The sequence below is a fragment of the Arachis hypogaea genome, chromosome 2 (genome assembly GCF_003086295.3).
Source record: "Arachis hypogaea cultivar Tifrunner chromosome 2, arahy.Tifrunner.gnm2.J5K5, whole genome shotgun sequence".
In the NCBI taxonomy this organism is placed as follows: domain Eukaryota; kingdom Viridiplantae; phylum Streptophyta; class Magnoliopsida; order Fabales; family Fabaceae; genus Arachis; species Arachis hypogaea.
This window is the reverse complement of record NC_092037.1, coordinates 67,487,248-67,514,900: the sequence shown is the minus strand read 5'-3', so window position 1 is coordinate 67,514,900 and position 27,653 is coordinate 67,487,248. Positions and strand designations below refer to the sequence as shown.

At 34.1% G+C, this 27,653-nt stretch overlaps 1 protein-coding gene across 2 annotated transcripts; it reads left to right on the top strand.

The window, feature by feature from the left end:
* Positions 1-10,362: 10,362 nt before the first annotated feature.
* LOC112746952 (G-type lectin S-receptor-like serine/threonine-protein kinase At1g11300) lies at positions 10,363-16,277 on the top strand. 2 transcript variants are annotated; one of them, XM_072218435.1, is made up of 7 exons: positions 10,363-11,901; positions 12,552-12,680; positions 14,633-14,787; positions 14,875-15,085; positions 15,189-15,429; positions 15,537-15,687; positions 15,783-16,277. In XM_072218435.1, exons 1-7 carry the CDS (start codon positions 10,572-10,574, stop codon positions 16,092-16,094), a joined length of 2,529 nt encoding a protein of 842 aa, XP_072074536.1. In that variant the 5' UTR covers positions 10,363-10,571; the 3' UTR covers positions 16,095-16,277. The 2 variants fall into 2 exon arrangements, with proteins under 2 accessions (XP_072074536.1, XP_072074535.1); XM_072218434.1 differs by having other exon boundaries at positions 10,405-11,901; positions 12,558-12,680.
* Positions 16,278-27,653: the final 11,376 nt, after the last annotated feature.

The following is a 27,653-nucleotide window of genomic DNA, read 5'->3' as shown; positions in this document are numbered from 1 at the left end:
CCTTCGTTTTCCAATAAGAACACTCAACATACTCCGGTGGTTTAGGTTAATGTCATGTTCTAAAGTTTCACATCTTCCTCACTTCACTGTTTTCTGCCACAAAGATGATATGGAACAAAAAAAGAAGGTTAAAATATACAAATACGTACTTGCTTCCATTCTTCCAATTATCATAAAGTCAGCAACTTATTAGTTTCAACTTCATGTATGTATATATAGTAGTTATTTGGGGGTCAGTGTTAATGACTTATCTTTTTTAATATATAATAATTTGGAGGCAGTTCCATTTTAGTGATATCTCACCATATATAACGAATAAAGGATTTTCAAGGAAAGAGGTTAATTTAATTTCAAAACAGCAAAGTCTACACGTTACGATAGAAAAATGCATGAATTTTCCCAAACAGAATATATACATTTTGTTAGCGGCAGATTGTGGTTGTTATATTTTCAGAAAAAATAATTTCCTTAGTTTAAAATTATTTTATTCCAATATAATATTTAGATCGATGACTTCATTATTGACTAGCAATTGCATAAAACGCGTCATTTAAAAAAGAAAGTCTAAATATAATCCTTTTTTTAATCAACTATCAATCAACTTAAAAAACTTGAAATTAATATTTTTTTATTAACTAATGTTGAGCTAATTTTATTCTCTTTTGTTCTTTACTTTCTTGTTAAGTTAAAAAAAAAATTGTTTAAAATTTTTTAAGTTAATTATTAGCAGAGAAATGGTCCATTTCTAATTGAATCGAATTCAATTCCTAATGTTAGAATTAGTGGGTCACAATTAGTACTCTATACACGCTTCCTTGACTAAATCAAAATCGCCTTGGATAAGAGGCTCAGGCCAGGGGACACGCATGATGATATAGGAAACAACACCCTAGCTAGAAATTTAATTAAATTTTACCAAGATTGATATATACAAATAAGGTGGATTTTCTGGTGGCTTAGAATTTCATGGTTAAGGGTGATTATGGTTTGACCAGCTACTGTATGTGTGACACGTCACTAACGGGTTTAGAAAAGACTATTGTAATCTAACCTATAATCAATGTTTATGTGATGATAAATGTGTGGTGACTTGCACCGAGTTACTGTGACTACAATATTATTATTTCATGTTTGAAAAGTCATTTTTGTTGTTTGGACCTTAATTGGGTTAGCCAAAAATATAAAGTGTTGAGCCTACAGGATTTAGGGAACAAAGAAATTGTACCAGCCCAAACAAAACAAAATTGAATTTATTTTATTAGTTGATTCTCCAAAACAAAAATGCCATACGCAACCCTTCATGTTATTTTTTTTTTTAAATTTCAACTCCATAAATTGAAGCTAGAAAGTTTAGATCTATTATATTTTGATTATTTTTTTTTTGTATTTTCTTAGTCCACTGATACTACTTCATGAGTGAATTCATTTTGATTCACTGACTATCAGGTAAAGAAATTTAAAAATATAATCGCGTTGTAAGTATAGTTTCTAAACCAACAAAAAATTCTTTCGTACAAACGTTTGGTTGTCACAAGTAACAAACCCAATAAAATTTATAAACCGAAGTATTAAAATCTCGGGTCGTCTTCTCAAGGAGAAATTACAGAGAAGTATGATTTATTATTGGTTATGAAAAATAGTATTTTTGGGTTTATGAAAGGTTGAATGAGAAAAATAGATTGCAGAGAATTAAATCAATAGCAAAGAAAAACTCTTGGCAAAATATGAAAACTGGAAGTTCTATCTTAGTTATCCTTATCAATGGTGATGAGAGTTATATTTTTGCTCCCACTAAGTCAACCTCTAATTATGAAGGTAAGTCAAGTGGATAAATCAATTTAACACCTAAAGTCCTAGTCAACTCCTGAGAAAAGACTAGAGTTATAGGAATCTAAATCAATCAGCAAGATATGAATTATCAATCACCATGAGTTTGACAACTCAAGAGTTACCAATTAATCAACTAAAGCCAAGAATGTAGAAAGCTAAATTAAAATCATATATCTGAAAATACCTCAAATTACATTAATTAAGAAAATCCTAACATGAAAAGTTAATAAGCCAATTTGGTAACATAAATCAAATAAAAGCATTAGAGTATCTAAAAATGGAAGAGAAATATAAAATAAAGGAACATTGAACCTCTAATCGAAGAAATCATAGCCTAATCCTAATAGAAATCCTAAATCCTAAGAGAGATGAGAGTCTCTCTCTCTCTAAAACTACATCTAAATTATGAAAAGTGAAATATGAATGTTGTATGAATTTTCCCTATGAATGGATGCATTCCCCCACTTTATAGCCTCTAATATGTGTTTTCTGGGTCGAGAACTGGGTCAAAAACAGCTCAGAATTCGCTGGTTATGAAATCTGCCACGCTGATTTTCGTCACTCGATGCGTCCGCGTAGAGCATGCGTTCGCGTCGCCTAGATGTACGGTCACTATGGCAAATTATATATCAAATTGAAGCCCCGGACATTGGCTTTCCAACGCAACTAGAACCGCATCATTTGGACATCTGTAGCTCAAGTTATGATCGTTTGAGTGCAAAGAGGTCAGATTGAACAGTTTAGCAATTTCTTTAAGTTCTTGTATTCTTTCCACTTTTGCATGCTTCCTTTCCATCATTTGAGCCATTCCTGCCCTGTAATCTCTGAAATTACTTAACACACATATCACGGTATCAAATGATAATAAGAGAGAATTAAACATAGCAAAATTAAAGTCCAAAGAAGTATGTTTTCAATTATAGCACAAAATCCAAAAAAAAAGTAAAACCATGCAAATAGTATGAATAAATGGGTAAAGAATTGATAAAAACCACTTAATTGAACACAAGATAAACCATGGAATAGTAGTTTATCATTCACTTCCTATTTTCCTTCTTTTATGTTAATGTATGTAAATTAATTCCTCAAAAAAAACATAAAATTGTCGATGGATAACTAAGATACACAACAACAGAAACATTAATGTCTTTTAAATTAGTCGTAATGCATTTTATTCTGCAGCACAAAACATAGTTTATAGATATAATTTTGCTTTTAATTATGTAAAAAGAGTTTCAGAACTCAAATGAGAAGAAGGTATCAAAAAGACTATTAAATAAATAAAAATTAAGAACACATTTTACTCACAAATCGCTCTTTTTAGGCCGATGACCCCCTAGTTCATCATCAACTTTTTATAGAACCATCCTTTCCATCAAGGGTTTAGGGATTCTTCGATATTTTAGAAAAAAAAATTTACAGATTTTTTTTCATTGATTTACTCAACTCTTTAAATTTGAATTGTTAATTATTTATGTTTACTGATCCAATAATTTTATCGTGCTTCATTTCTAAAATTACCATGTTTAAATCAATCAAACACTTCATCTTCTTTGTTCAAACATAACACGTGCCACATTATATTGCTTCCATTAGCTTGCCCACCTTAGCCACCAATAAATAAGTATCACCACAGAAGTCACCTACAAATAAACAAGTAATTAAAATATTACAGAGAGAAATACGAAACGAGACTCACTCTTGATCCATATATATAGTGATGGTATCAAGGACAATTGGGAGATAAAAAAAAAATGTTCAAAACAGAAAATTCAAGAGAATTTAACAAACATTATATATACACTTATTAGTAATTGGTTGGTTCCCGCCAAGGCGCCAACAATTTATTTTAGGGAAAGTCACATTATATTATATTATTGTTCTATTTATAAACTGATCTATTTTTGAGGGACCTAAACTGATCTCATTATTTATTAGGTTTAATTACTCTGTTGGTCTCTATAGTTTCGCGAAATTTTTAATTAGGTCCCTATATTTTTTTCCTTTTAATTGGGTCCCTGCACCTACTTTTTCTTTTTCAATTAGGTCCCTATTGACGATAAACGTTACAAAAAACGTTAAGAATGAGTGATTTGACCATTATAACCCTCCCTTACCCCTTACAAATGAACGAGACTCAGTAGGGTTCTGAGTTCTAACTTTCTTCTCTTCGCCTCTTCCTCAAACTTCTCCTCCTCCGTTTTCGTCCCTTACCCTTACTATGTCAATACTCATGGATTAGATTCAGTTATCTTCAGGAGTCTGTAGTTCCAAAATCCTCATCAAGAAGAGACATTTTTGTTTTTGTGGTGAGGTAGTTGCTGTGATGTCTTCTTCGACAGTAGCAAGCCATGGAAGAAGGTATGTTGGTTGTGGGAGAATGTCGAAATGCAAGTTCTTCGAGTGGATTGATGATGAAGAAGATGAGAAGAGTGGATGGTTGAAGCAAAAGGAAAGGAGGGTTCGTTACTTTTGTGGAGACATTCTGATTCTTCGTAGTTCAAGTACATCAAAAAATTCAAACAGAAGATTCATTTCTTGCCCTAATAGGAGATACAGATTTTTTGAGTGGGTTGATGGGAAAGAAAAAAAGTTATCTGGAGAAGATGGAGTAAACAGTTCATAGCAACTACTTGGAAGGGTTAGAGAATTGGAGGCACAAGAAAGGAAAATAGACAGATTAAGTGTGGATCTAGAGATTAATTGCAGAGGTTGGAGAAATAGATGCCTGTGTAGAAAGGTTATGTGCTGAGCTGAGTTCAGTGGAAGAGCAATTTGCTAAACTGAAAGATAGTATGAAAAAGCAATACAAGATACTAATTATGCTGGTTTTGATATTAGGTGTTTTTATTATTGCAGTGTTATATGTAAAGATGTAGAAAGCATGACTGTTATGATAATGTAATAGTCTACATAAGACAATAGTGTACTGTTTATGTTGAGTGCAATGAAGTTATATGAAATGTTGTTTAATTTTTCTAAATGAAAGTTGTTCCTTTGTTATTTAATATGCATACAAGTATGAGACTGAGAAAAAAGTTGGTAAAACAGAAGATGCATTGAATTATAATAGATACCATTATTTTTTACATTATATAATGTAGGACACCTAGATAACCACAAAATAAATGTGACACCCACTCATAATAGTTTTTCACCTATATAACAAAAGTGGTCCACAACACATAATAACAGTGGTCCAAACCATAAAGAAAGCAGAGTCACATGTGAACACAAATCCTACATAACACTAGATATCAAAAAGAAACCCTAAACTCTCTTCAGCCTCAATCAAGTGTGAGGTCAACATGTTCAGGCGGCTGATTTATTGCCTTCCTAACTCCAATCTTGAGTCTTCCACTTCTTCTCACACCAAAGATTTTGGTTTTGGGCAAAGGTTGAGATGCTGGTGCAGTGGGCAGTGATGCTGGTGTAGGCAAGGTGGTGGGCAGTGATGCTGGTGTAGGCAAGGTGGTGGACAGTGATGCTGGTGTGGGTAAGGTGGCCGGCTGTGATGGTGGTGCAGGGGTTTGTGGAGGTTGTGATGGTGGTGCAGGGTGTTTGAAGGTCTTGATGCTGGTGCAGTTATAGGTGCAATCCTCCCTCTACCCCTTCCTCTGCCCATCCCTACTGCTGCTCTTCCTCTGCCTCTCCCTCTAATCATCCTGGATCTAGTAGTAGGAGCAGCTGCAGATCCATTTGCTTCAACAGCAGCACCAGGTCCATTAGCAGCAGCATCAACTCCTCCAATTTCAGTTGCAGCATCAGATCCTTGTGTGCCTTCAGGAGCTACAAAATGAAATAGCAGTTAATAATAGTTCCTCAACATATGAACAAAATAAGTTGGCAACCAATACCTGTCACTATAGGGTTTGGACAGAGTCTCCTATTGTGTCCGTATTGGGCACAATTACTACAGGTAACAGAAGTTTCAATTCTTCTATATTTTGTTTGTGTTCTATTTTCATCGGGTTCCCTTATCCTAACCATCCTTGGCCTTCCTGGTTTAACTTTGAAAATTGGAGGGATGATGGTATCACATTGTATCTTTGGCCACATATTTTTTTCATTGCTTGGTGATATTAACTGCCCATATGTAGTAAGGTATGCTACCTTGCTGTAATAGTTACTACAATAATCTTTCGGGTTGTCACCCTTCTCAAAGATAGCACAGCAAGCATGTGGACAGGACATACCACACAAACCCCAGAACCTACAACTACACCTTCCAGCCATCAAATCGACCACAAACCTTTCCATGATCATCCTGTTCTTAGGGTGCACTTCAAACTTCAGGTCTCCTGCCCATTTAGCTTACCACTCCATAGCTCTAATCGCAATGATATCTAGCCCTTTCTTGGGTTTTGGCAAAACAGAGCCCTCATACCTCTCCGCCTTCTTCTTTTTCTCTGCAAACATTGTCATTAAGTAGCACCTAATCCATTCAAACATGGTCAGAATTGGTTTGTCTCTTGCCTCTAGGATTCTTCCATTGAATTCCTCTGAGATGTTGTTCATCAGCATGTCACTCTTGGCTAGAAATGTGAAGTGACTCTTGGTCCACAATTTTGGATCCAAAGCAAACAACTTGTCATAACAGTCTCTATTGATCTCCTTTAGTTGATTCATCCTTCTTTTCCATTCTTCCACATAGGTAGCTTTGGCAATAGATAGAATGAGGTCCTTTAGTACAATACCACCCCCATATGCTTTTTTATAGTTAGCATATAAATGCCTCAAACAAAGCCTATGCTCCAGTGTTGGCAATGCCTCTTGAAAGACTTGCATCAGCCCCTGATTTATTGTTACAGTGCAGAAGACAATACACCCATGTAACATATTAATGTTGCATCTAAGCATAGCAGATTAATGTTCACTAACATATCAAATTTTGAAGTAGCTTAATATTCACAAACTTAGCAGATTTATGTTCACAAGCTTAGCCATTGCATATATGATCATATACATTTCAGATTTATATCCACAAACTTATCAATTGCATATATGATCATATACATATCAGATTAATATTCACAAGCCTCCAGTTGCATATATCATCATATACATAGCAGACTTATATTCTCAAACATATCAGTTGCATATATGATCATATACATTTCAGACTTATATTCACAAACTTATTAGTTGCATATATCATCATATACATAGCAGAGTAATATTCCAATCAAATTAGTGGGAAAAAAATTAAGTGATACCTTTTATTGGTCACTCATGAAAACCCACTTTATTGATTGTCCAATGTCATTTAACAACATCTCCAAGAACCAACCCTAGCTGTCCTTAGTCTCTGCCTCTATTGCAGCTACGGCAATTGGAAAGTAATTGTCATTCGGATCTCTGTCAACAGCAACTAGCAGCTGCTGTCCATGGTCACCCTTCAAGTGACAACCATCCACGCCAATAATAGGTCTACAACCCGCCAAGAAGCCTTTCTTGACTGCATCAAGGCACATGTACATTCTCATAAATCGAGGCTGGTGCATAAGAGAAGGCCTATCAACCAATATACTCAGACTAGATCCTGAATTTGCCCTAAGTATCTCTGCACAGTAATCCCTTAGCTTAGCATACTGTTGGATTGTCTGTCCATGTACCTCTTCTCTTGCCTTCTTCCTTGCCCAATAAGCCTTACCAACACTGATATTGGCCATGTATTTGTCTTGGATAGTCTGAATAACTGTCACAAGCTTCATCTCCTCCCCTCTACTGATGTTGTTGGCAATCTTCTTTGAGATCCAACTACTTGATGCAAGTCTTCCGCTATATATAGTTCCTTTCACATGTATGCTTTCCATTCAAAGTCTTGATCCTGAAACAGTCAGAATCCCCGACCTTACTTGCAAAACAAATCCACTTGCACTTTCCTTTTCTTCCTTTGCAAACAACTCTACACCTCACCCTATCATTTTTTCGAAACCTAACGTCCTTACCATTCAATAGGGCATGCTCCTTAATAGCCTTTTTAAATTGACTAAGTGATTTAAATTCCAGCCCCACCTGAAATTCATACTCTCTGTTCATCTTTGCCTCATTGTATTTAGGGAACCTCCTCTTTTTTTTATCATATCATCAGAGTCCCCCTTATGACTGTCTATGTCATCAGTCTCATATCCATCAGATATGCCCCCAACTTGCTCATTACCCTCCCTTAAACCTTCATCACCTTTAGCTGTTCCAGCTGCTGCAGTTCCCTCATCATTTAGTGGGCCAGTAAATCCCCCAAATACATTTGATTGTGGATCATTGTCCTCCACCTCAAACCCAAAGTGATCCTCATGCTCACCATCATCAGCACTATCATCAAATACCTCTTCTTCAGTAGAAGGCTCTGACTCAGCATCCACTTCAACCTCTAGCAACCCAGAACCACTGTCTTCACCTTCCTTTGGCACATAATCAGCATCACTTGAAGTGATTTCAATACCGTTACTTTCTCTAGCTCCATCGACAACATATACCTCACAATGTTTGCATGAACTTGACACCAGTGACCTAGCCATTCTCATCGCATCCCCATCGGACTTCATCTCTCTAAGACCTGACTTCAAATCCATCCCAAGTTCCTTGTACCATACCCTGGCAAAACCTTTATATCCTAGTTGCTTTAGTTGACTGACAATCTCTTGCAATGACCATTCATCAACCTCAAAATGTAAATCCTCCACAACTATTCCTCCTAAATACTCTAATCGTTGTCCACTGTCAACAAATTTGCCACCATAGTGGATTTCGATAGTGAAATCCAAATCACCCATAACTGCATACAAAAAAAATTAATGCCATAAATTCCTCTTGAATCATTTTCAGAAACAAAAGGAAGCACTACTAAACAATATGATAAATTTTTCCAGGAGAAAAAAAGAAAAACCCTTCAACGACTGAAAGGTTGAGTGTTGTCTTACCTAGAGGCAGCACCAACGCCTACAACGACGGCAGTGATACCGGAGACGCGAAACCCTCCAGCAATATTCCGGTGGAGTTGAAAGACTGCACCTGAGCGAGTTGGCAAGCAACGAATGTGAATGGGTTTTTTCTCTAAGTTTGGGAGAAGAGAACGAACAGTTTCTAAGTGTGGGAGGGTAAAATTGTATTTCAGAAAATATGAGTGCAAAGCGAGTTAGGAATTTCACATAAAGTTACAGAATCTTTAATTTAGGAATGGAATATTCCGTTAAATCTAACTGTTTGGTCACGGTAGGGACCTAATTGAAAAAAAAAGTAGGTGCAGGGACCCAATTAAAAAGAAAAAAAGTATAGGGACCTAATTGAAAATTTCGCGAAACTATAGAGACCAATAGAGTAATTAAACCTATTTATTATTATTATGATTATTATTATTATTATTATTATTATTGAAGTGGAAATATATAGGTGGTCTTTTTTTTTTTTTGTGTTACAACCAGTTTTAAAATTGGGTTTAAGTACTACTTCGTTCCGGCAAGGAACATTTTGACCTAGAAAAGAAGCCATCTGAATTCAGTTCTTAGAAATCTAGCTTGGGTCTTAAATGAGACTACACAAATCTTTGTCCACCAAATACTATAAATAATAGAGGCCAATAATTCGCGTCTAAAGTATGACATCTACCTCTAATCCTTATGTATGTTTCTTGTCTCTTGGACTGAGATTAACTTAAGCGTCGAAATTCTTTATAAGTACTCTTACCAACTGGTTCAAGGACCAAGATTCAACAAAAATTTCCATCTCACTCATGAAGAGTTCATCCAGATAACCCTTACTAAACATATATTGTCAAATTATCACTATTTTTAAATTATTTATATATGTGTTATTTTTTCTGTTTGACTATTATATATTATCCCCCTTTTTCCAACTGGCTTTAAGAAAAGTAGTTCTTAAATTCATTAAATTTGCTCAAAACTAAGAAAAAGAAAAGAATTGACAGACCTAGATAGCTAAAGCCAACAAGCTTAACCAAACACATAAATGTAGTCGCAGAATCAGAAATTTTATATGAGAAAAGGCAAACTAAATATAAAATAAATTAAAACATAATATAATAAGATATTAACAAATTATAATTTATAGTGTATATGCCAAGTCAATAATTATATTAGATAAGAGTTACATTCAACAATATATTTTGACTTTTTAGTATTTTTAAGACTTCTTTAGTAATATTTTATATAATTGAAATAGTCAATTATCATATTTAACGTAAATTTTAAAATAGTTTTTTTAATTAATATATATACAATAATATAATTTGTTAAAATTTGTGTTTTATCTTTGTTTAAAAAATTTTACTTTAATAGTCTTCATTACTGAAAAATTACATTCAGTTGTTGTCATATGAAGAAAATATATTTAAATATTTTCTTACAAAAATTGCATCAAAAACACATGAAAGAATAAAATTTTATTAAAAATAAATTATAACTTTAATTGTTTTTGGATCATTTTAATTTTTAAATAGACTAAATTATTGTTTTATTTAACCGATGTTTATTATAAATTTATTATATATTCATACATAATACAGTAATTATTATTATTTTTATTATTAAACACTAGTCGCTATTGAAACATAATGAAACCCCATAGGCCATAGATCCGCCCGCCACTGCGTAAATCAATACATAAATGAAACATGATCATCCACAATTAACATGGAATAAAGCCAGTAGATCCAAACTAATATTATTATTATTATTATTATCATCTCAACCACACACAACTCTACTACATTAAAATTCTTCATGGGTTTTCTAAGTCATCAAACTCATGCTAATTCCTTCTTGTTTATTACTACTTTGTTCATATTTGTTAGCATCCATTTGTGTTTGAGCTCTATGAATGACACAATCACATCAAACACATCCATTGAAGACAATCACACAATAACCTCAAACAACACTAACTTCAAGCTCGGATTCTTCAGCCCTCCAAACTCAACCAATCGCTACGCTGCAATATGGTACCTCTCTGACTCCTACATCATATGGATAGCAAACAGAGATCAAGCCGTGAAAGATTCTTCAGGGGTTATCAAGATTCACAAGGATGGCAACCTCGTAGTAATGGACGGAAGAAACTATATAGTTTGGTCAACAAACCTCACATTCTCAACTAAATATGTAACCAATATCTCAAGTGCTCAGCTTCAAGATAACGGTAACCTTGTTCTTAGGGATGGTAAAACTGGAGAAACGGTTTGGGACAGTTTCACGCACCCTGCAGATGCAGCCATGCCAAGGATGAAAATCACGGCGAACAAGATCACAGGCAAGAAAATGGAGTATGTTTCTTGGAAATCCCCTACAGATCCTTCTTCTGGAGACTACTCCGTGAGCATGGAGCGGTTGGCCGCTCCGGAACTTTTCTTATGGTACAAGAAAAGTAGGCCGTATTACCGAACCGGTCCGTGGAACGGTCGGACTTTCCTCGGCTCTCCGAGGATGCTAACAGAGTATCTCTATGGGTGGCGTCTGGACCACGATCCAGATGGAACCAATTATCTAACGTATAATTTCGCTGATCCAGATGCATTTGCTATTGTCTGGATTACTTATGATGGAAAACTTAGGATGGCAAAATTCTTGAACCAGAAGAATTACTACACGATTGATATTTTTCCAAAAGACTGTGATTATTACGGCGCTTGTGGGCCTTTCGGAAACTGTGATCCAAATAGCATACCGATTTGTAGCTGTTTCGAAGGGTTTGAGCCAAGGAATGTGCACGAATGGAGTAAGAAAAATTGGTCTAGTGGTTGTGTGAGGAAGAAAGAGGCACAGCTTCAGTGTGATAGGTTGAAGAATTTGAACAATAATAGTCATAATGGAGTTGATGAAGTGCAACAAGATGGGTTTAAGGTGTTTAATAATATGAAAGTGCCGGATTTCGCTGAGAGATCTGATGATGACGTAGACAATTGCAGAACGAGTTGTTTGGCAAATTGTTCTTGTTTGGCTTATGCTTATGATTCTTATATTGGATGCATGTTTTGGATTAGAGACTTGATTGATTTGGAACAATTCTCAATTGGTGGAGTTGATCTCTTCCTTCGTGTCCCTCATTCTCAACTTGGTATGTTTTTTCATTTTATCTCTTTGAATTGTTTTTAATCGTTGTGACAAATAATTATCTAAATTTGATGCAATACAAATTAAAAGTGTGCTAATGTTTCGGTTCTTTGAAGTGGTTCAAATCTTGTGTTTGGAAAAAAAAAAAAAAAGAGCTATATACAGCTCAAACTAGACTAGTTTAATTTTATATCAATCAAACATTTAAACTTTATAGTCCAGTGGCTAAAATAATAACAAAGATGTCGATTATATTATATTGAGAGATGTTATTTGAATACAGAAATATTGAAGTTAGAACAGTCAGATTTATTTTATCAGTGATAATTGATAAAGTGATTATTAACACAGAATAGTCTGAATATTAGAATTTGAAGTTACAATAAAATTATAAATACTTAATAGCTGATAAAGTGAGTATTAGCACACTATACAAATGTTTATTAAATGTTATAAATAGTAGTAATAATGAATCCAAAAATTAAACTAGACATAATATTCTAACGAAAGCCTGAACTCTTTTAATCTCTTTTTTATAATCTTATCTCTGTACATATCATTGAGTTGCCTTGACAACAGTAGGGATCGAAGTTAATATATATGAACTTGTTTTGACTCTGAGATCCTTCTGTATATATGCTGAATACCTTGAAGCTACAGGTAATAAGGGAAGAAGAGTAAGCAAGTCATTAATCATTGCCACTATTGCTGGGGTGATTGGAGTAATTGCATTAGCAATTTGTGGATACATTACATGGCAAAAATGGACCGCCAAACAAGCTCGTAAGTAACCTTACCCACTTTTCATCTAAAACAGCTAAACATTTAATTTCTCATTTAATACATATGGTTCCACATTTTTTAGATCATTCAGAGTCTTGACCCAATGTATAAAGAGTGGCTAGGAATAGTCAGCCATTATCCAAAAACATAGTGAGGCAGTGAGTATTGACTACTGACTGCAACTTCTTATGACGACTAACGACTTATGAGTAGACTATGTATATACATATCTTTGTCCTCCTGATGGGTATATATATTTACTAACTTTTTAATGCGATTTAATGATAAGTAGAAATAATGTTATTTTATTTTATTTATAATCGAATATATCAATATTACAATAAAACAAAATTATTCTTGTCAGTTATCACCATTATTTATATAATGTATTCGTGTTGAGTTTTATTCTTTTGTTTTGAGAAATGTATGTTAATAGGTTGATATTTTTTATTAATGTTAGCTAATATTTTAAATTGATATTTTATTTTGATATTATTAAATTTAAAATTTAACACAAAAATATTTTTAATAATTAAATATTAATTAAAAATAATAAATTTTGTTGGTGACATATATAACCTTTCTCTTTTGTTTGGTTATATTTGTTACTAGTAAAAGACTTGGCGCGGCAAAAATACTTTCGGTGATATTTAGTTTTGTCCATTATGACTTTCTGATGATATTGAGAAATAATTTTTTTTGTTATATAACTACTAGTACAATTATATTAAGAGTAAGACCCAATTTGTCTTTTATCTATTTTTTTAAATGATAAAATAATTAAAAAAGCTTCGATATTATCATTATTATTTTAGGACAACACAAATTTTCTCTTAAAAAATTTGTCAAATAATAACAGAATGTAGTTTTTAAAATTAGATTTAATTATAATTTATGAAAATTTTAAACTCCACAATTTTTTTTTTCAATAATAGAGTTAATTATCATTACTATTATTATCAGTTTTTTCATCACTATCATTATAATTTTTATTTCTATTATTTTTACTGTTCAATCATACTTTGTCATTGTTATATATTTTCTTTATTCCCAACATTAACACTAACACCAACATCATAAACATCACCATTCTCTTTTTTTATTTCTTGTGAGATGTTATTTTTCTTTTGGAAAGATGTATGAACTCTAATTTTTTTCTTGCGATATCACTTCTAGCAATAGTCTTTCTTTACTCAATTATTAACGGTGAATAAATTTTTTAAAAACAAACTTAATAATAATTTGTAATAATTTAAAATTCCTATAAAATTAATTTTCATTACTACTTGACAGATTTTTTTTAACAAAGTATTTATATTGTCTAAAATTAATAATGTTAAGAGTCGAAATATTTATTTTTTTAAACAAAAATCGCATTATTTTTTTTTTAAAAAAAAAGGACAGGAACTAAGTTAGATCATTACTCCTATATTAATACTAAATTTGATTTTTTACTTTAAACATCTTTTGTTTAACTATTTTTAGTAGAATAGAAAAGATATCGTGAATTAGTAAGTAACAACTTATTAATCCACTCCATATTAAGTATACATTAGAATCAGCCATTAAAATTAACTATTAGTATAAAATATATATTAAAATATATAAAATATACATTAAAATAAGTTAAAAAATATATATGTTTCATACATAAATATATAATGATTAATTTTAATAATTTATTTTGGTTAACAAATAGCATTCTTTTAATCCACTGGTATATAAAACATGTAGTTGAAATTCTTTAAGAGAATGTGATAATCCAACTTTAAACAAACATGAATAAAGTAAAATAAAATAAAAAATTAGAAACACCCTTCAACTTCATGTTTCCAATAAAATTTCATTGGAGAAAGAAGATTCATCAATTTTGTTTCTGTGTGCAGTGTAGATTTCATTAATTTTTTAGTCCAAGAATGTATGTTTTTCTTTCTTACAAAAGAAAGTTTCAGGAACTCTGTCTCAAAAAAAGACTACTGTTGGAGAACAAAATCAAATGAAACTCGACGAACTACCGTTGTTCGAATTTGAAAAGCTTGCAACTGCTACAAACAACTTTCATGCTGAAAACATGCTTGGGAAAGGAGGTTTTGGTCCGGTATATAAGGTAATAATTCACCCTAAGATATGTCAATAATTCTTCACATTATGCTAAAAAAATCAGTATGTATGAACATTTTTAACTATCGTTTAGGGCCATTTGGAAGATGGACAAGAAATTGCAGTGAAAAGATTGTCCAAAGCGTCTGGACAAGGGCTGGAAGAATTTATGAATGAAGTAGTGGTTATTTCGAAACTTCAACATCGCAATCTTGTTAGACTTCTTGGTTGTTGCGTCGAACCTGGCGAACAAATGTTGGTCTATGAGTTCATGCCAAACAAAAGTTTGGACGCCTTTCTCTTTGGTTGGTTCATCCATCCTTCTTAGTTTTATACTCTTTGGTCTTGTATCATCCATTTTCCCTTCAGCTTAATTAAGCATGGCTTTTGTCTGTCACTATTATGTAGATCCACAACGAAGAAAAGTCTTAGATTGGAAAAAACGTTTCAACATAATTGAAGGGATAGCTCGTGGTATACTTTATCTTCACAGAGATTCAAGACTTAGAATCATACACAGAGATCTCAAAGCAAGCAATATCTTGTTGGATGATGCAATGAATCCAAAAATATCAGATTTTGGTTTAGCTAGAATTTTTAGAGGAGATGAAGATGACGAAGCTAGTACAAAAAAAGTTATTGGAACATAGTATGAAATCCTTTTTAATTCAACATAATTAACTTTATGTCTTGAGTCGTTTAATAATAACTAGTTAGTCAATTAGTTAGTTATTGTATTTGGTTTTTTGGATGTAGCGGTTACATGCCACCTGAATATGCAATGGAAGGATTATTTTCAGAAAAATCAGATGTCTATAGCTTTGGTGTTTTGTTATTAGAGATTGTCAGTGGACGAAGAAACACCAGCTTTTATAACCATCGGCAATCACTAAGCCTTGTGGGATATGTAAGTCATTGTTCCTCTACCACTTTTTAGTGACAAACGGTTTCAATTTCATTTATTATACTCATATTAACAAAGTTTTGTTTGTGTTTTTCAAGGCATGGAAACTATGGAATGAAAATAACATCATATCATTAATAGATCCAGAGATTATGGATCCATGCTTTGAGAAAAGTATTTTGAGGTGCATACACATAGGACTTTTATGTGTGCAAGAATTGACAAAAGAGCGACCAACTATATCCACTGTGGTTTTGATGTTAATAAGTGAGATTACACATCTTCCTCCACCAGGACAAGTTGCATTTGTCCACAAACAAAATCTTTACAGTTCAGAATCCTCTCACAAAAGTCACCCATCCACCAGATCAAACAACAATTTAACTCTTTCTGAAATAGAAGGAAGATAATAACATGTGAAAATTGAATCCTTGAGATTTCAAGCTGAATATTGTTCTTTTTATTTTCTTTTTTGTGTAACTATTAATGATGAGCATGTTGAAGTTTTACATTAGCACCTAGCACTATAAGAAAGTCGGATATTGTCAGATTTATTGGCAGAATAAATTTGAAAGTGTATATTTCGTCAGTAATTATTTTCTGGCAGATTTTTTCGTCTACCACTAATTACCAATGAATTTAGTGACAGATATAAGTTTTTAATTGGCAAGATATAAAATTCGACAATAATATATTATTTATTATTAATAATTAAATTAATAATTATTGACGAATTTAACCAACAGTAAATTCAATGGTAAAATTAAATTTTAACTTTTAAAAAAAATTTATTTAACAATTCAACATATAATTTTAAATATTTAAATTTAATAATTTTTAAACTAATAAAATTCAAAGTTTTAATGACATCATATTTAAACTAATAAAATTCTCTCTCTCTCTCTCTCTCTCTCTCTATATATATATATATATATATATATATATATATATATATATATATATATAACATAATTCAAAGTTAAACCATGTCAATTATCGGATACTAAAATCTTTTAGTGCTATATATCAAGTTTCAGACAAAAAAATCAGTCAGAACTTGCCTTAACAATTAATGAATGCTAAATAAAGTAAGTTATTGCTAAATAAGACAAGTTATAGCTATTTTTGACTGATTTTCTTTGGTTACCAAATATTTCCGTGTATATATATATATATATATATATATATATATATATATATATAAACACTATTAACTTTAAACCGCACCTCCACTTTCTTAGGCTTTGAAAATTCTTCTTGAGCCACCAACGGAACCCACTTTTATCTTGAAATATCAAATACAAAAGTTGCAATGAGAATGGAATAATCCACAGGCATATAATATAATGTTAAAAGATTTATTTAGTGATTAGGATATGAAAAAATATAGGTAGACAATGAGAATATTAAATAATATGAATAATGAATATGTCGGATGTTTAATTCAATAGGTATACAGATGATTATGTTAATTATTTTTAATTAGATGATTATTTATTTTTATTCGATTTATTCATGTACAGTTAACAATGACTGGATATTCAATTCACTAGGTATGCAGATGGTTATCTAAATGTTAAGATTTATGAGGTAATTTGGGCTAGAGTGTTATTTTACTTTATTAGGTCAATTCTAAAATCTATTGTTCATATTGTTTAAAAAAATCATTGTCTACCTAATAAAACCGATATGATATTACAACAGAGGGTAAAATATAATATACAATATGACCTATTAAATATAGTTACTTCTAACCTTACTCCCTTTCCAGTTTTTTGTGATCATTAAAGTCCCATGTATGTTGTTTTAAAGTTAAAAGTTCTACTTTATTAATCAAATGCACAATAAACCCTAGAGGGCAAAAACTGAAAACTTCAAATGTAGAATAAGTGATAGATCAAACAAGTAACTTTTTTAATGACAAAAATGTATTTTACTCAACAATATGCCACCATCAACAAAGCACATGAATTATATTTATTTTTCTTAATCTTGTAGTTAACATACACAATTTGAATTATACCAACTACCAAAGTTACCATACTATTCATTTAGTAGAACTATATCTTAGTTTAATAAAGATATCACTCAAAGTATGTTAACTAATGGTCATTATCGAGTGAGAACGCAAATCATATGCAGACCAATCTGCAATACCAACACACTCAATCCCTCAATTCTTTCTATAATACACAAGATGCAAATTCCAATCCATCAAAATATTTCTATCCAAAAAAAGATAAGGTATTTTTCCTCAAGCTCAAAATGGAAATAAACTTCACAAAACGGAAAAAAAATTAAAAAAAAATATACAAACAAGCACACAAAAACTGAAATAGTAAATTTGTAAATTCCGGTTAAAGTAGTAGATAATTATTAAATAAATTAGTTTTTAATAAGAAAGATTAAAAATTCAAAAATAATATTAAATTAGAATAAAACTCATCGAAACGAAAATTTTGACACTAATTTCGAAAAAACGGTCCAAGATTAGACCGAACGGTCCGAACTGGTTGAACCGGACCCAAACCGGACTGTGGGCCTAATCAGTCCAACAATTAAAAAGAGCCACGGGCTCTTTCTCTTCATTTCCCTTAATGACGCAGCAAGCCTCCCAGGGAAGAGAAGAAGAGAAATACGTTTACGGTGAATTCAATTTCCCGTAACTTTTTCGTCTGAGCTCCAATCGCCGTACTGTTTGCGGCCACACGTCCACCGCGTCGAGCTCTACATTTCTATTGGAACAATTTCACTGGTAACTTGCTTAATCACTTCTAGCCCTTTTTTCTCCCAATTTTCGAATTTTTAATGGGAAGGTTGAATTTCTTTGATTTCTAATATTTTAGGATCCAATTAACTTGAGGAAAACGTTCACTCTTGCTTATGTGAAGCTTGGGTAAGGTGAGGATACGATAATTTTATTTTAATTTCATTAAATTTGAGCTTTGAGTATTGAATTGGGTATGTATGTGTTATAAATGTGTATTAGGTTGTGAATAAATAATTAGAGCTTGAAATTGTGAATATTGGAACTTGGAGGAAGCGGATTAGTTGAGGTTTTGAGGGCTGTGTTCTTTTAGGAAAATTGTATTGGAATAATACTTGGAAATCGGCTAAGGTATGGTTTAGGTTTCTTGCATATAATATAAAATGTTCTGTGAAAACTTAGGCTAGATGACCATAGGATAGGTTGGATTGCATGTGTATATTTAATGCTTAGTATCCTATTGATGAACATGGTTGGTTTGGTGCTTGTTGATTAACTGGTGATTTGGTGAATTATTGATTTGAGGTATAACTATTGTGGAGGTTGTTGTGATAATGAGGTATTTTGTGTAAAAACTTAGGATTTGTGAATCATGATTCTTAGTTGAATTTTGGTTGTTAGATTTGAATATTGTATGAGTATAATTGTTGATTTGAGGTAGATTTATTGTGGTGATTGTTATGATGATGAGGAAGGGTATGTTGAATTGAAAAGAATGCATGTTTGGACCCGAAAAGGGTGGCAAAGTCTGAGTTTTAGAGGAGATGCTGCCGAAATTTTATAAAAATTAGAGATTTTATTTATATGATTATTTAAAAAGATTTAGATTCAAAGGTTATATGGTTTTATTTTGAGTTATCAAGAAAATGAGTATGTTTTAAGTTTGATTCATTTAGAAAAGAATGAATTATGTTTTGAATTGGAACTATTGATGGACGAAATGGGAGGTGTGATAATGAAGGATAAGGATTGAATATGATTGATGTATGATGATGAATGAGATGCGATTGAGAATGATGTGGATGTTGATGAATTATAATTGAATTATTTATATAGCTTATGAATTTGAATGATCTGAGATACGAGATTCCCTGGATTAAGTGCCGTGGCTTGCTGGTGCACGAAATTGTGATCTCAATGGCGCCAACAACTTGGTACACACAATTGTAATCTCAACTCTTTTTCACAACTTCGCACAACTAACTAGCAAGTGCACTGGGTCGTCCAAGTAATAAACCTTACGTGAGTAAGGGTCGATCCCACGGAGATTGTCGGCTTGAAGCAAGCTATGGTCATCTTGTAAATCTCAGTCAGGCGGATTCAAATGGTTATAGAGTTTTGATAATTAAAAAATAAATAAACATAAAATAAAGATAGAGATACTTATGTAATTCATTGGTGGGAATTTCAGATAAGCGTATGGAGATGCGTTATTCCTTCTGAATCTTTGCTTTCCTACTGCCTTCATCCAATCCTTCATACTCCTTTCTATGACAAGCTATATGTAGGGGGATCACCGTTGTCAATGGCTACCATCCATCCTCTAAGTGAAAATGGTCCAGCTACGGGTTATGTAGTACTAATCATCTGTCGGTTCTCACTTGTGTCGGAATAAGATCCAATGATCCTTTTGCGTCTGTCACTACGCCCAACAGTCATGAGTTTGAAACTCGTCACAGTCATCCCATCCCAGATCCTACTCGGAATACCACAGAATAGGTTTAGACTTTTCGGATCTCAAGAATGCTGCCAATTGATTCTAGCTTATACCACGAAAACTCTGATCTCAAGGAATTGAAGGCTCTGTTGTCAGGAGAGGCAATCAAACGCATGGACCAGGAATCCAAGAGATATGCATTCAAGCTTGTTTTCATGTAGAACAAAAGTGTTTATCAGGCACGCGTTCATAAGTTGAGAATGGTGATGAGCGTTACATAATCATCACATTCATCATGTTCTTGTGTGCGAATGGATATCTTAGAACAAGAATAAGCATGAATTGAATAGAAAACAGTAGTAATTGCATTAATACTCGAGGAATAGCAGAGCTCCATACCTTAACCTATGGTGTGTAGAAACTCCACCGTTGAAAATACATAAGTGATAATGGCGTTCATTGGATTCGGCCCCAGAGGGAGAACCAGAATAACCAAGACCTCGTTCTAAGGACTAAACATCCAAAAGATCCAAATACAATAGTAAAAGGTCCTATTTATACTAAACTAGTTACTAAAGTTTACAGAAATAAGTAAATGATGCAGAAATCCACTTCCGGGCCCACTTGGTGTGTGCTTGGGCTGAGCATTGAAGCTTTCATGTGTAGAGACTTTTCTTGGAGTTAAACGCAGTTTTTATGCCAATTTGGGTGTTTAACTCCAGCTTCTATCCTGTTTCTGGCATTTAATGCCAGAATATGGCAGGAAGCCAGTTTGCGTCATCAAAACTCGAGCAAAGTATGGACTATTATATATTACTGGAAAACACTGGATGTCTACTTTCCAACGCAGTTAAGAGTGCGCCATTTGGGTTTCTGTAGCTCCAAAAATTTCATTTTGAGTGCAGGGAGGTCAGAATCCAACAGCATCAGCAGTCCTTTTTCAGCTTCTGAATCAGATTTTTGCTTAGGTCCCTCAATTTCAGCCAGAAAATACCTGAAATCATAGAAAAATACACAAATTCATAGTAAAGTCCAGAATTGTGAATTTTGCTTAAAAACTAATAAAAATATACTAAAAAGTAGCTAGATCCTACTAAAAACTATATAAAAACAATGCCAAAAAGCGTATAAATTATCCGCTCATCACAACACCAAACTTAAATTGTTGCTTGTCCCTAAGCAACTAAAAACAAAATAGGATAAAAAGAAGAGAATATACAATGAATCTCACAATATCAATGAAACTTAGTCCTAATTAGATGAGCGGGGCTAGTAGCTTTTTGCTTCTGAACAGTTTTGGCCTCTCACTTTATCCTTTGAAATTCAGAATGATTGGCATCTATAGGAACCCAGAATTTTTGATAGTGTTATTGATTCTCCTAGTTAAGTATGTTGATTCTTGAACACAGCTACTTTATGAGTCTTGGCCATGGCCCTAAGCACTTTGTTTTCCAGTATTACCATCGGATACATAAATGCCACAGACACATAACTGGGTGAACCTTTTCATATTGTGACTCAACTTTGCTAAAGTCCCCAGTTAGAGGTGTCCAGAGTTCTTAAGCACATTCTTTTTGCTTTGGATCACGACTTTAACCACTTAGTCTCAAGCTTTTCACTTGGACATTCATGACACAAGCACATGGTTAGGGACAACTTGATTTAGCCGCTTAGGCCAGGATTTTATTCCTTTAGGCCCTCCTATCCATTAATGCTCAAAGCCTTCGATCCTCTTTACCCTTGCCTTTTGGTTTAAAGGGCTATTGGCTTTTTCTGCTTGCTTTTTCTTTTTCTTTCTTTTTATTTTTCGCCAAATTTTTTTCGCTACTTTTTCTTGTTTCAAGAATCAATTTCATGATTTTTCAGATCATCAATAACATTTCTCTTTGCTCATCATTCTTTCAAGAGCCAACAAATTTAACATTCATAAAATTCACTATAAAAAATATGCACTGTTCAAGCATTCATTCAGAAAACAAAAAGTATTGCCACCACATCAAAATAATTAAACTAATTTCAAGATAAAATTTGAAATCCAAGTACTTCTTGTTCTTTTGTAATTAGGCACATTTTTCATTTAAGAGAGGTGAATGATTCATGGAATTATTCATAGCTTTAAGACATAGACACTAGACACTAATGATCATGTAATGAAGACACAAACATAGATAACACATAAAGCATAAAATCAAAAAACAGAAAAATAAGAACAAGGAGATTAAAGAACAGGTCCACCTTAGTGATGGCGGCTAGTTCTTCCTCTTGAAGATCTTATGGAGTGCTTGAGCTCCTCAATGTCTCTTCCTTGCCTTCGTTGCTCCTCCCTCATAGCTCTTTGATCTTCTCTAATCTCATGGAGAATGATGGAGTGCTCTTGGTGCTCCACCCTTAGTTGGTTAATGTTATAACTCAAGCCTTCCAAAGAGGTGTTGAGTTGCTCCCAATAGTTGTGTGGAAGAAAATGCATCCCTTGAGGCATCTCAAGGATTTCTTGTTGAGGAATTTCCTCATGCTCTTGTTGAGGTCCATGAGTGGGCTCTCTTGTTTGCTCTATCCTTTTCTTAGTGATGGGCTTGTCATCTTCAATGAGGATGTCTTCTTCTATGTCAATTCCAGCCGAATTGCATAGGTGACAAATGAGATGAGGAAAGGCTAACCTTGCCAAAGTGGAGGACTTGTCAGCCACCTTGTAGAGTTTTAGAGGTATGATCTCATGAACTTTTACTTCCTCCCCAATCATGATACTATGGATCATGATAGCCCGATCCACAGTCACTTCAGATCGGTTGCTAGTAGGAATGATGGAGCATTGGATGAACTCCAACCATCCTTTAGCCATAGGCTTAAGGTCCGGTCTTCTCAACTGAACCGGCTTGCCTCTTGAGTCTCTTTTCTATTGAGCTCCTTCCACACATATGTCTATAAGGACTTGGTCCAACCTTTGATCAAAGTTGACCCTTCTAGTGTAGGGGCGTGCGTTTTCTTGCATCATTGGCAAGTTGAACGGCAACCTTACATTTTTCGGACTGAAATCTAAGTATTTCCCCCAAACTATTGTAAGCCAATTCTTTGGATTCGGGTTCATACTTTGATCATGGTTCCTAGTGATCCATGCATTGGCATAGAACTCTTGAACCATTAAGATTCTAACTTGTTGAATGGAGTTGGTGAGAACTTTCCAACCTCTTTTTCGGATCTTATGTTGGATCTCCGGATACTCATCTTTCTTGAGCATGAAAGGGACCTCAGGGATCACCTTCTTATTGGCCACAACTTCATAGAAGTGGTCTTGATGGACCTTTGAGATGAATCTCTCCATCTCCCATGACTCGAAGGTGGAAGCTTTTGCCTTCCCTTTCCTCTTTCTAGAGGTTTCTCCGGCCTTAGGTGCCATAAATGGTTATGGAAAAATAAAAAGCAATGCTTTTACCACACCAAACTTAAAAGGTTTGCTCGTCCTCGAGGAAAAGAAGAAAGAAAGAAGGGGAAAAAGAAGAAAATGGAGGAGAAGGGGGGAGAGGTAGGTTCGGTGGTGCACAAAAATTACAATCACAATTTTGCAATTCCGCACAACTAACCAACAAGTGCACTGGGTCGTCCAAGTAATACCTTACATGAGTAAGGGTCGATCCCACGGAGATTGCCGGCTTGAAGCAAGCTATGGTACGATTATCTTATTATTCTTAGTCAGGATATCAATATTGGTTCTTAGTTTTAATTGCGAAAAGTAAAAGAGCATGAATTAAATGATACTTGTTATGCAGTAATGGAGAACAGGTCGAGGTTTTGGAGATGCTCTGTCTTCTGAATTTTTGCTTTCCTACTGTCTTCTTCTTCACGCACGCAGGTCTCCTTCCATGGCAAGCTGTATGTTGGTGGATCATGTTGTCAATGGCTACCAGCCGTCCTCTCAGTGAAAAGGGTCCACGTACATGACTAATCATCTGTTGGTTCTCACTAATATTGGAATAGGATCCATTGATCCTTTTGCACACTGTCACTGCGCATAACATTCATGAGTTTGAAGCTCGTCACAGTCATCCCTTCCCGGATCCTACTCGGAATACCACAGACAAGGTTTAGACTTTCTGGATCTCAGGGATGCTGCCAATTGATTCTAGTTTATACCACGAAGACTCTAATCTTATGGATTTGAATGCTCTGTTGTCAGGAGAAGCAGTCAAACTCGTGAACTAGGAACCCAAGAGATATACATTCAATCTAAGGTAGAATGGAGGTGGTTGTCAGGCATGCGTTCATAGGTTGAGAATGGTGATGAGTGCCACGGATCATCACATTCATCATGTTGAAGTGCGAATGAATATCTTAGAATAAAAACGAGCGTGTTTGAATCGAAAACGGAAGTAATTGCATTAATTCATCGAGACACAGCAGAGCTCCTCACCCCCAACCATGGGGTTTAGAGACTCATGCCGTCAAAGATACAAATTCAGATCTAAAAATGTCATGAGGTGCAAACTAAATCTCTAAAAATAGTTTTTATACTCAACTAGTAACCTAGGTTTACAGAAAATGAATAAACTAAGATAGATAGTGTAGAAATCCACTTCCGGGACCCACTTGGTGTGTGTTGGGGCTGAGCATTGAAGCTTTCAGTGCATAGGCTATTCTTGGAGTTAAACACCAAGTTGTAACCTGTTTCTGGCATTTGACTCTAGCTTGAAACCTGTTTCTGGCATTTAACGCCAGAATATGGCAGAAGGCTGGCGTTGAACGCTAGTTTGCATCATCTAAACTCGGGAAAAGTATGGACTATTATATATTTCTGGAAAGCCCTGGATGTCTACTTTCCAACGCAATTGAGAGCGCGTCATTTGAACTCATGTAGCTCCAAAAATTTCATTTTGAGTACAGGGAGGTTAAAATCCAACAACATCTGCAGTCCTTTTTCAGCCTCTGAATCAGATTTTTGCTCAGGTCCCTCAATTTCAGCCAGAAAATACATGAAATCACAGAAAAACACACAAACTCATAGCAAAGTCCAGAAATATGATTTTTGAAAAAAATAATAAAAATATACTAAAAAGTAGCTAGATCCAACTAAAAACTATATGAAAATACCCCCAAAAAGCGTATAAAATATCCGCTCATCACAATACCAAACTTAAACTGTTGCTTATCCCCAAGCAACTAGATAAACAAAATAGGATAGCAAGAAGATCAAGAGGCAATTTTAGAGTTTTACATGAAGCTCAATTCTAATTAGATGAGCGGGACTAGTAGCTTTTTGCTTCTGAACAGTTTTGGCATCTCACTTCATCCTTTGAAGTTTAGAATGATTGGCATCCATAGGAACTCAGAATTTAGATAGTGTTATTGATTCTCCTAGTTTAGTATGTTGATTCTTGAACACAACTACTTTATGAGTCTTGGCCGTGGCCCTAAGCACTTTGCTTTCCAGTATTACCACCGGATACATAAATGCCACAGACACATAACTGGGTGACCCTTTTCAGATTATGACTCAGCTTTGCTAAAGTCCCCAATTATAGGTGTCCAGAGTTCTTAAGCACACTCTTTGGATCACGACTTTAACCACTCAGTCTCAAGATTTTCACTTGGACCTGCATGCCACAAGGACATGGTTAGGGACAGCTTGATTCAGCCGCTTAGGCCAGGATTTTATTCCTTTGGCCCTCCTATCCCTTAATGCTCAAAGCCTTGAATCCTTTTTACCCTTGCCTTTTGGTTTAAAGGGTTATTGGCTTTTTCTTTCTTTTTCTTTTGTGCCAAATTTTTTTTTCACTGCTTTTTCTTGCTTCAAGAATCAATTTTATGATTTTTCAGATTATCAATAACATTTCTCTTTTTCATCATTCTTTCAAGAGCCAATAGTTTTAACATTCATAAACAACAAGATAAAAAATATGCACTGTTTAAACATTCTTTCAGAAAACAAAAAGTGTTGCCACCACATATAAATAATTTGATTTTTTCTTATTAAAAACTCAAAAAAGTTGCCTCCTTATTCTAAAAATATATGCTATTTCATTCATGTTTAATGATGATGAGAAAAATAAATTATAGCTTACTTAGAGATGATAAAAATAAAAATAAAAATACTAACTACTACTACTCATATGACTCCTAAAATAGATTTCTAATAGTAGAAGTTATCACAGAGTTAAAATTAGGACTCAACAACCTTTATTTTGGGAGATGGATGCTCCTTCAATCTGTGGGGTGTCTGGTCCCTCAAGGGAGAGCCTCTGGCACTTCAGTTCCTGTAGCTCTCGCCCTTGTTTTTCTTGTTCTTTAAGTAGCCTGCAGATCATACTATTTTGATTTTGCTGTTCTTCCTTAAGTTGATCTATAGTTTCTTGTAGCTTGGTGACAGATGCTTCTAGGCGGGTCCAGTAATCAATCTGAGGGATTTTTGGGAGGAACTCCTGTGCCCTCCTTTTGATGGAGTTTTCTTGTACTTGTTGTCCCTCCATTGACTTCTTGGTGATTGGATGTTCGACTGGGATGAACTCATCTACTCCCATCTTCAACACAGCCTCTTTACATAGCAGAGAAATCAAGTTTGGGTAAGCCAATATGGCTTCCTTAAAGTTCTTATTTGCAATTATGTAGAGCTCACAAGAAATCAGATGATGAATCTCCACTTCGTTTCCTTGCATAATAGAATGGATCATCACTGCTCTCTTGATAGTGACTTTGGAGTGGTTGCTGGTAGGCAGTATGGAACGCCCAATGAAATCCAGTCAGCCCCTAGCAACTGGTTTGAGATCCTCTCTCTTGAGTTGGTTTGTAACACCTTTTGTGCTGGTTGTCCACTTGGTTCCAGGGATGCATATGTCCTCTAGAATTTGGTCTAAGCGCTTGTCTGATCTCACCATTCTCCTATTAAAAGATTTTGGATCATCTTGTAGTTGAGGCAGCTTGAAGACCTCTCTTATTTTGTCAAGGTGGAAGTAAATAATCTTCCCTCTGACCATGGTTCGAAAGGTATAGAAAGCGGTTCCAGTCATTCTCTGCCTCTTTGTTTGCCACAGATTTGAGTAGAATTCCTGAACCATGTTTCTACCCACATTTGTCTCAGGATTAGCAAGAATTTCCTAGCCTCTGTTTCGAATCTGCTCTTGGATCTCCGGATATTCGTCTTCTTTTAGATCAAATTTAACTTCCGGGATCACTGACCTTAGACCCATTATTTTGTGGTAATGGTCCGAATGTTCCTTGGTTAAGAACCTCTCTTGATTCCAAAGTGATTTTGGATTATTCTCTTTCTTGCCTCTTGAAGTGGTTTGTTTTCCCTTAGGAGCCATGATCTTAGTGAGTCTTAGCTCAGTGATCACACAAGATACACCAAACTTAGAGGTTTGCTTGTCCTCAAGCAAAAGAAAAAAAAGGAGAGGATAAGGAGGAGAGCTAAATTCGAATTGTGGAGGAGAGGGGGTGGCTGAATGTGAATTTAAAAGGAAGGGGTGGGTTCGAAAATTTTTGAAAAAGATATGATAGAAGATATGATTTGTAAAAGATAAGTATGAAATGTAAAAGATGTAATTTTAAAATTGAAAA

What these genes read in the sequence shown, in the direction of transcription:
- LOC112746952 (XM_072218435.1), top strand. Translation starts at nt 10,572, where the DNA reads ATGGGTTTTCTAAGTCATCAAACTCATGCTAATTCCTTCTTGTTTATT. An exon ending in TGTCCCTCATTCTCAACTTG is followed by an intron (nt 11,902 to 12,551) that starts GTATGTTTTTTC and finishes AATACCTTGAAG; the next exon opens with CTACAGGTAATAAGGGAAGA. An exon ending in CACTAAGCCTTGTGGGATAT is followed by an intron (nt 15,688 to 15,782) that starts GTAAGTCATTGT and finishes GTGTTTTTCAAG; the next exon opens with GCATGGAAACTATGGAATGA.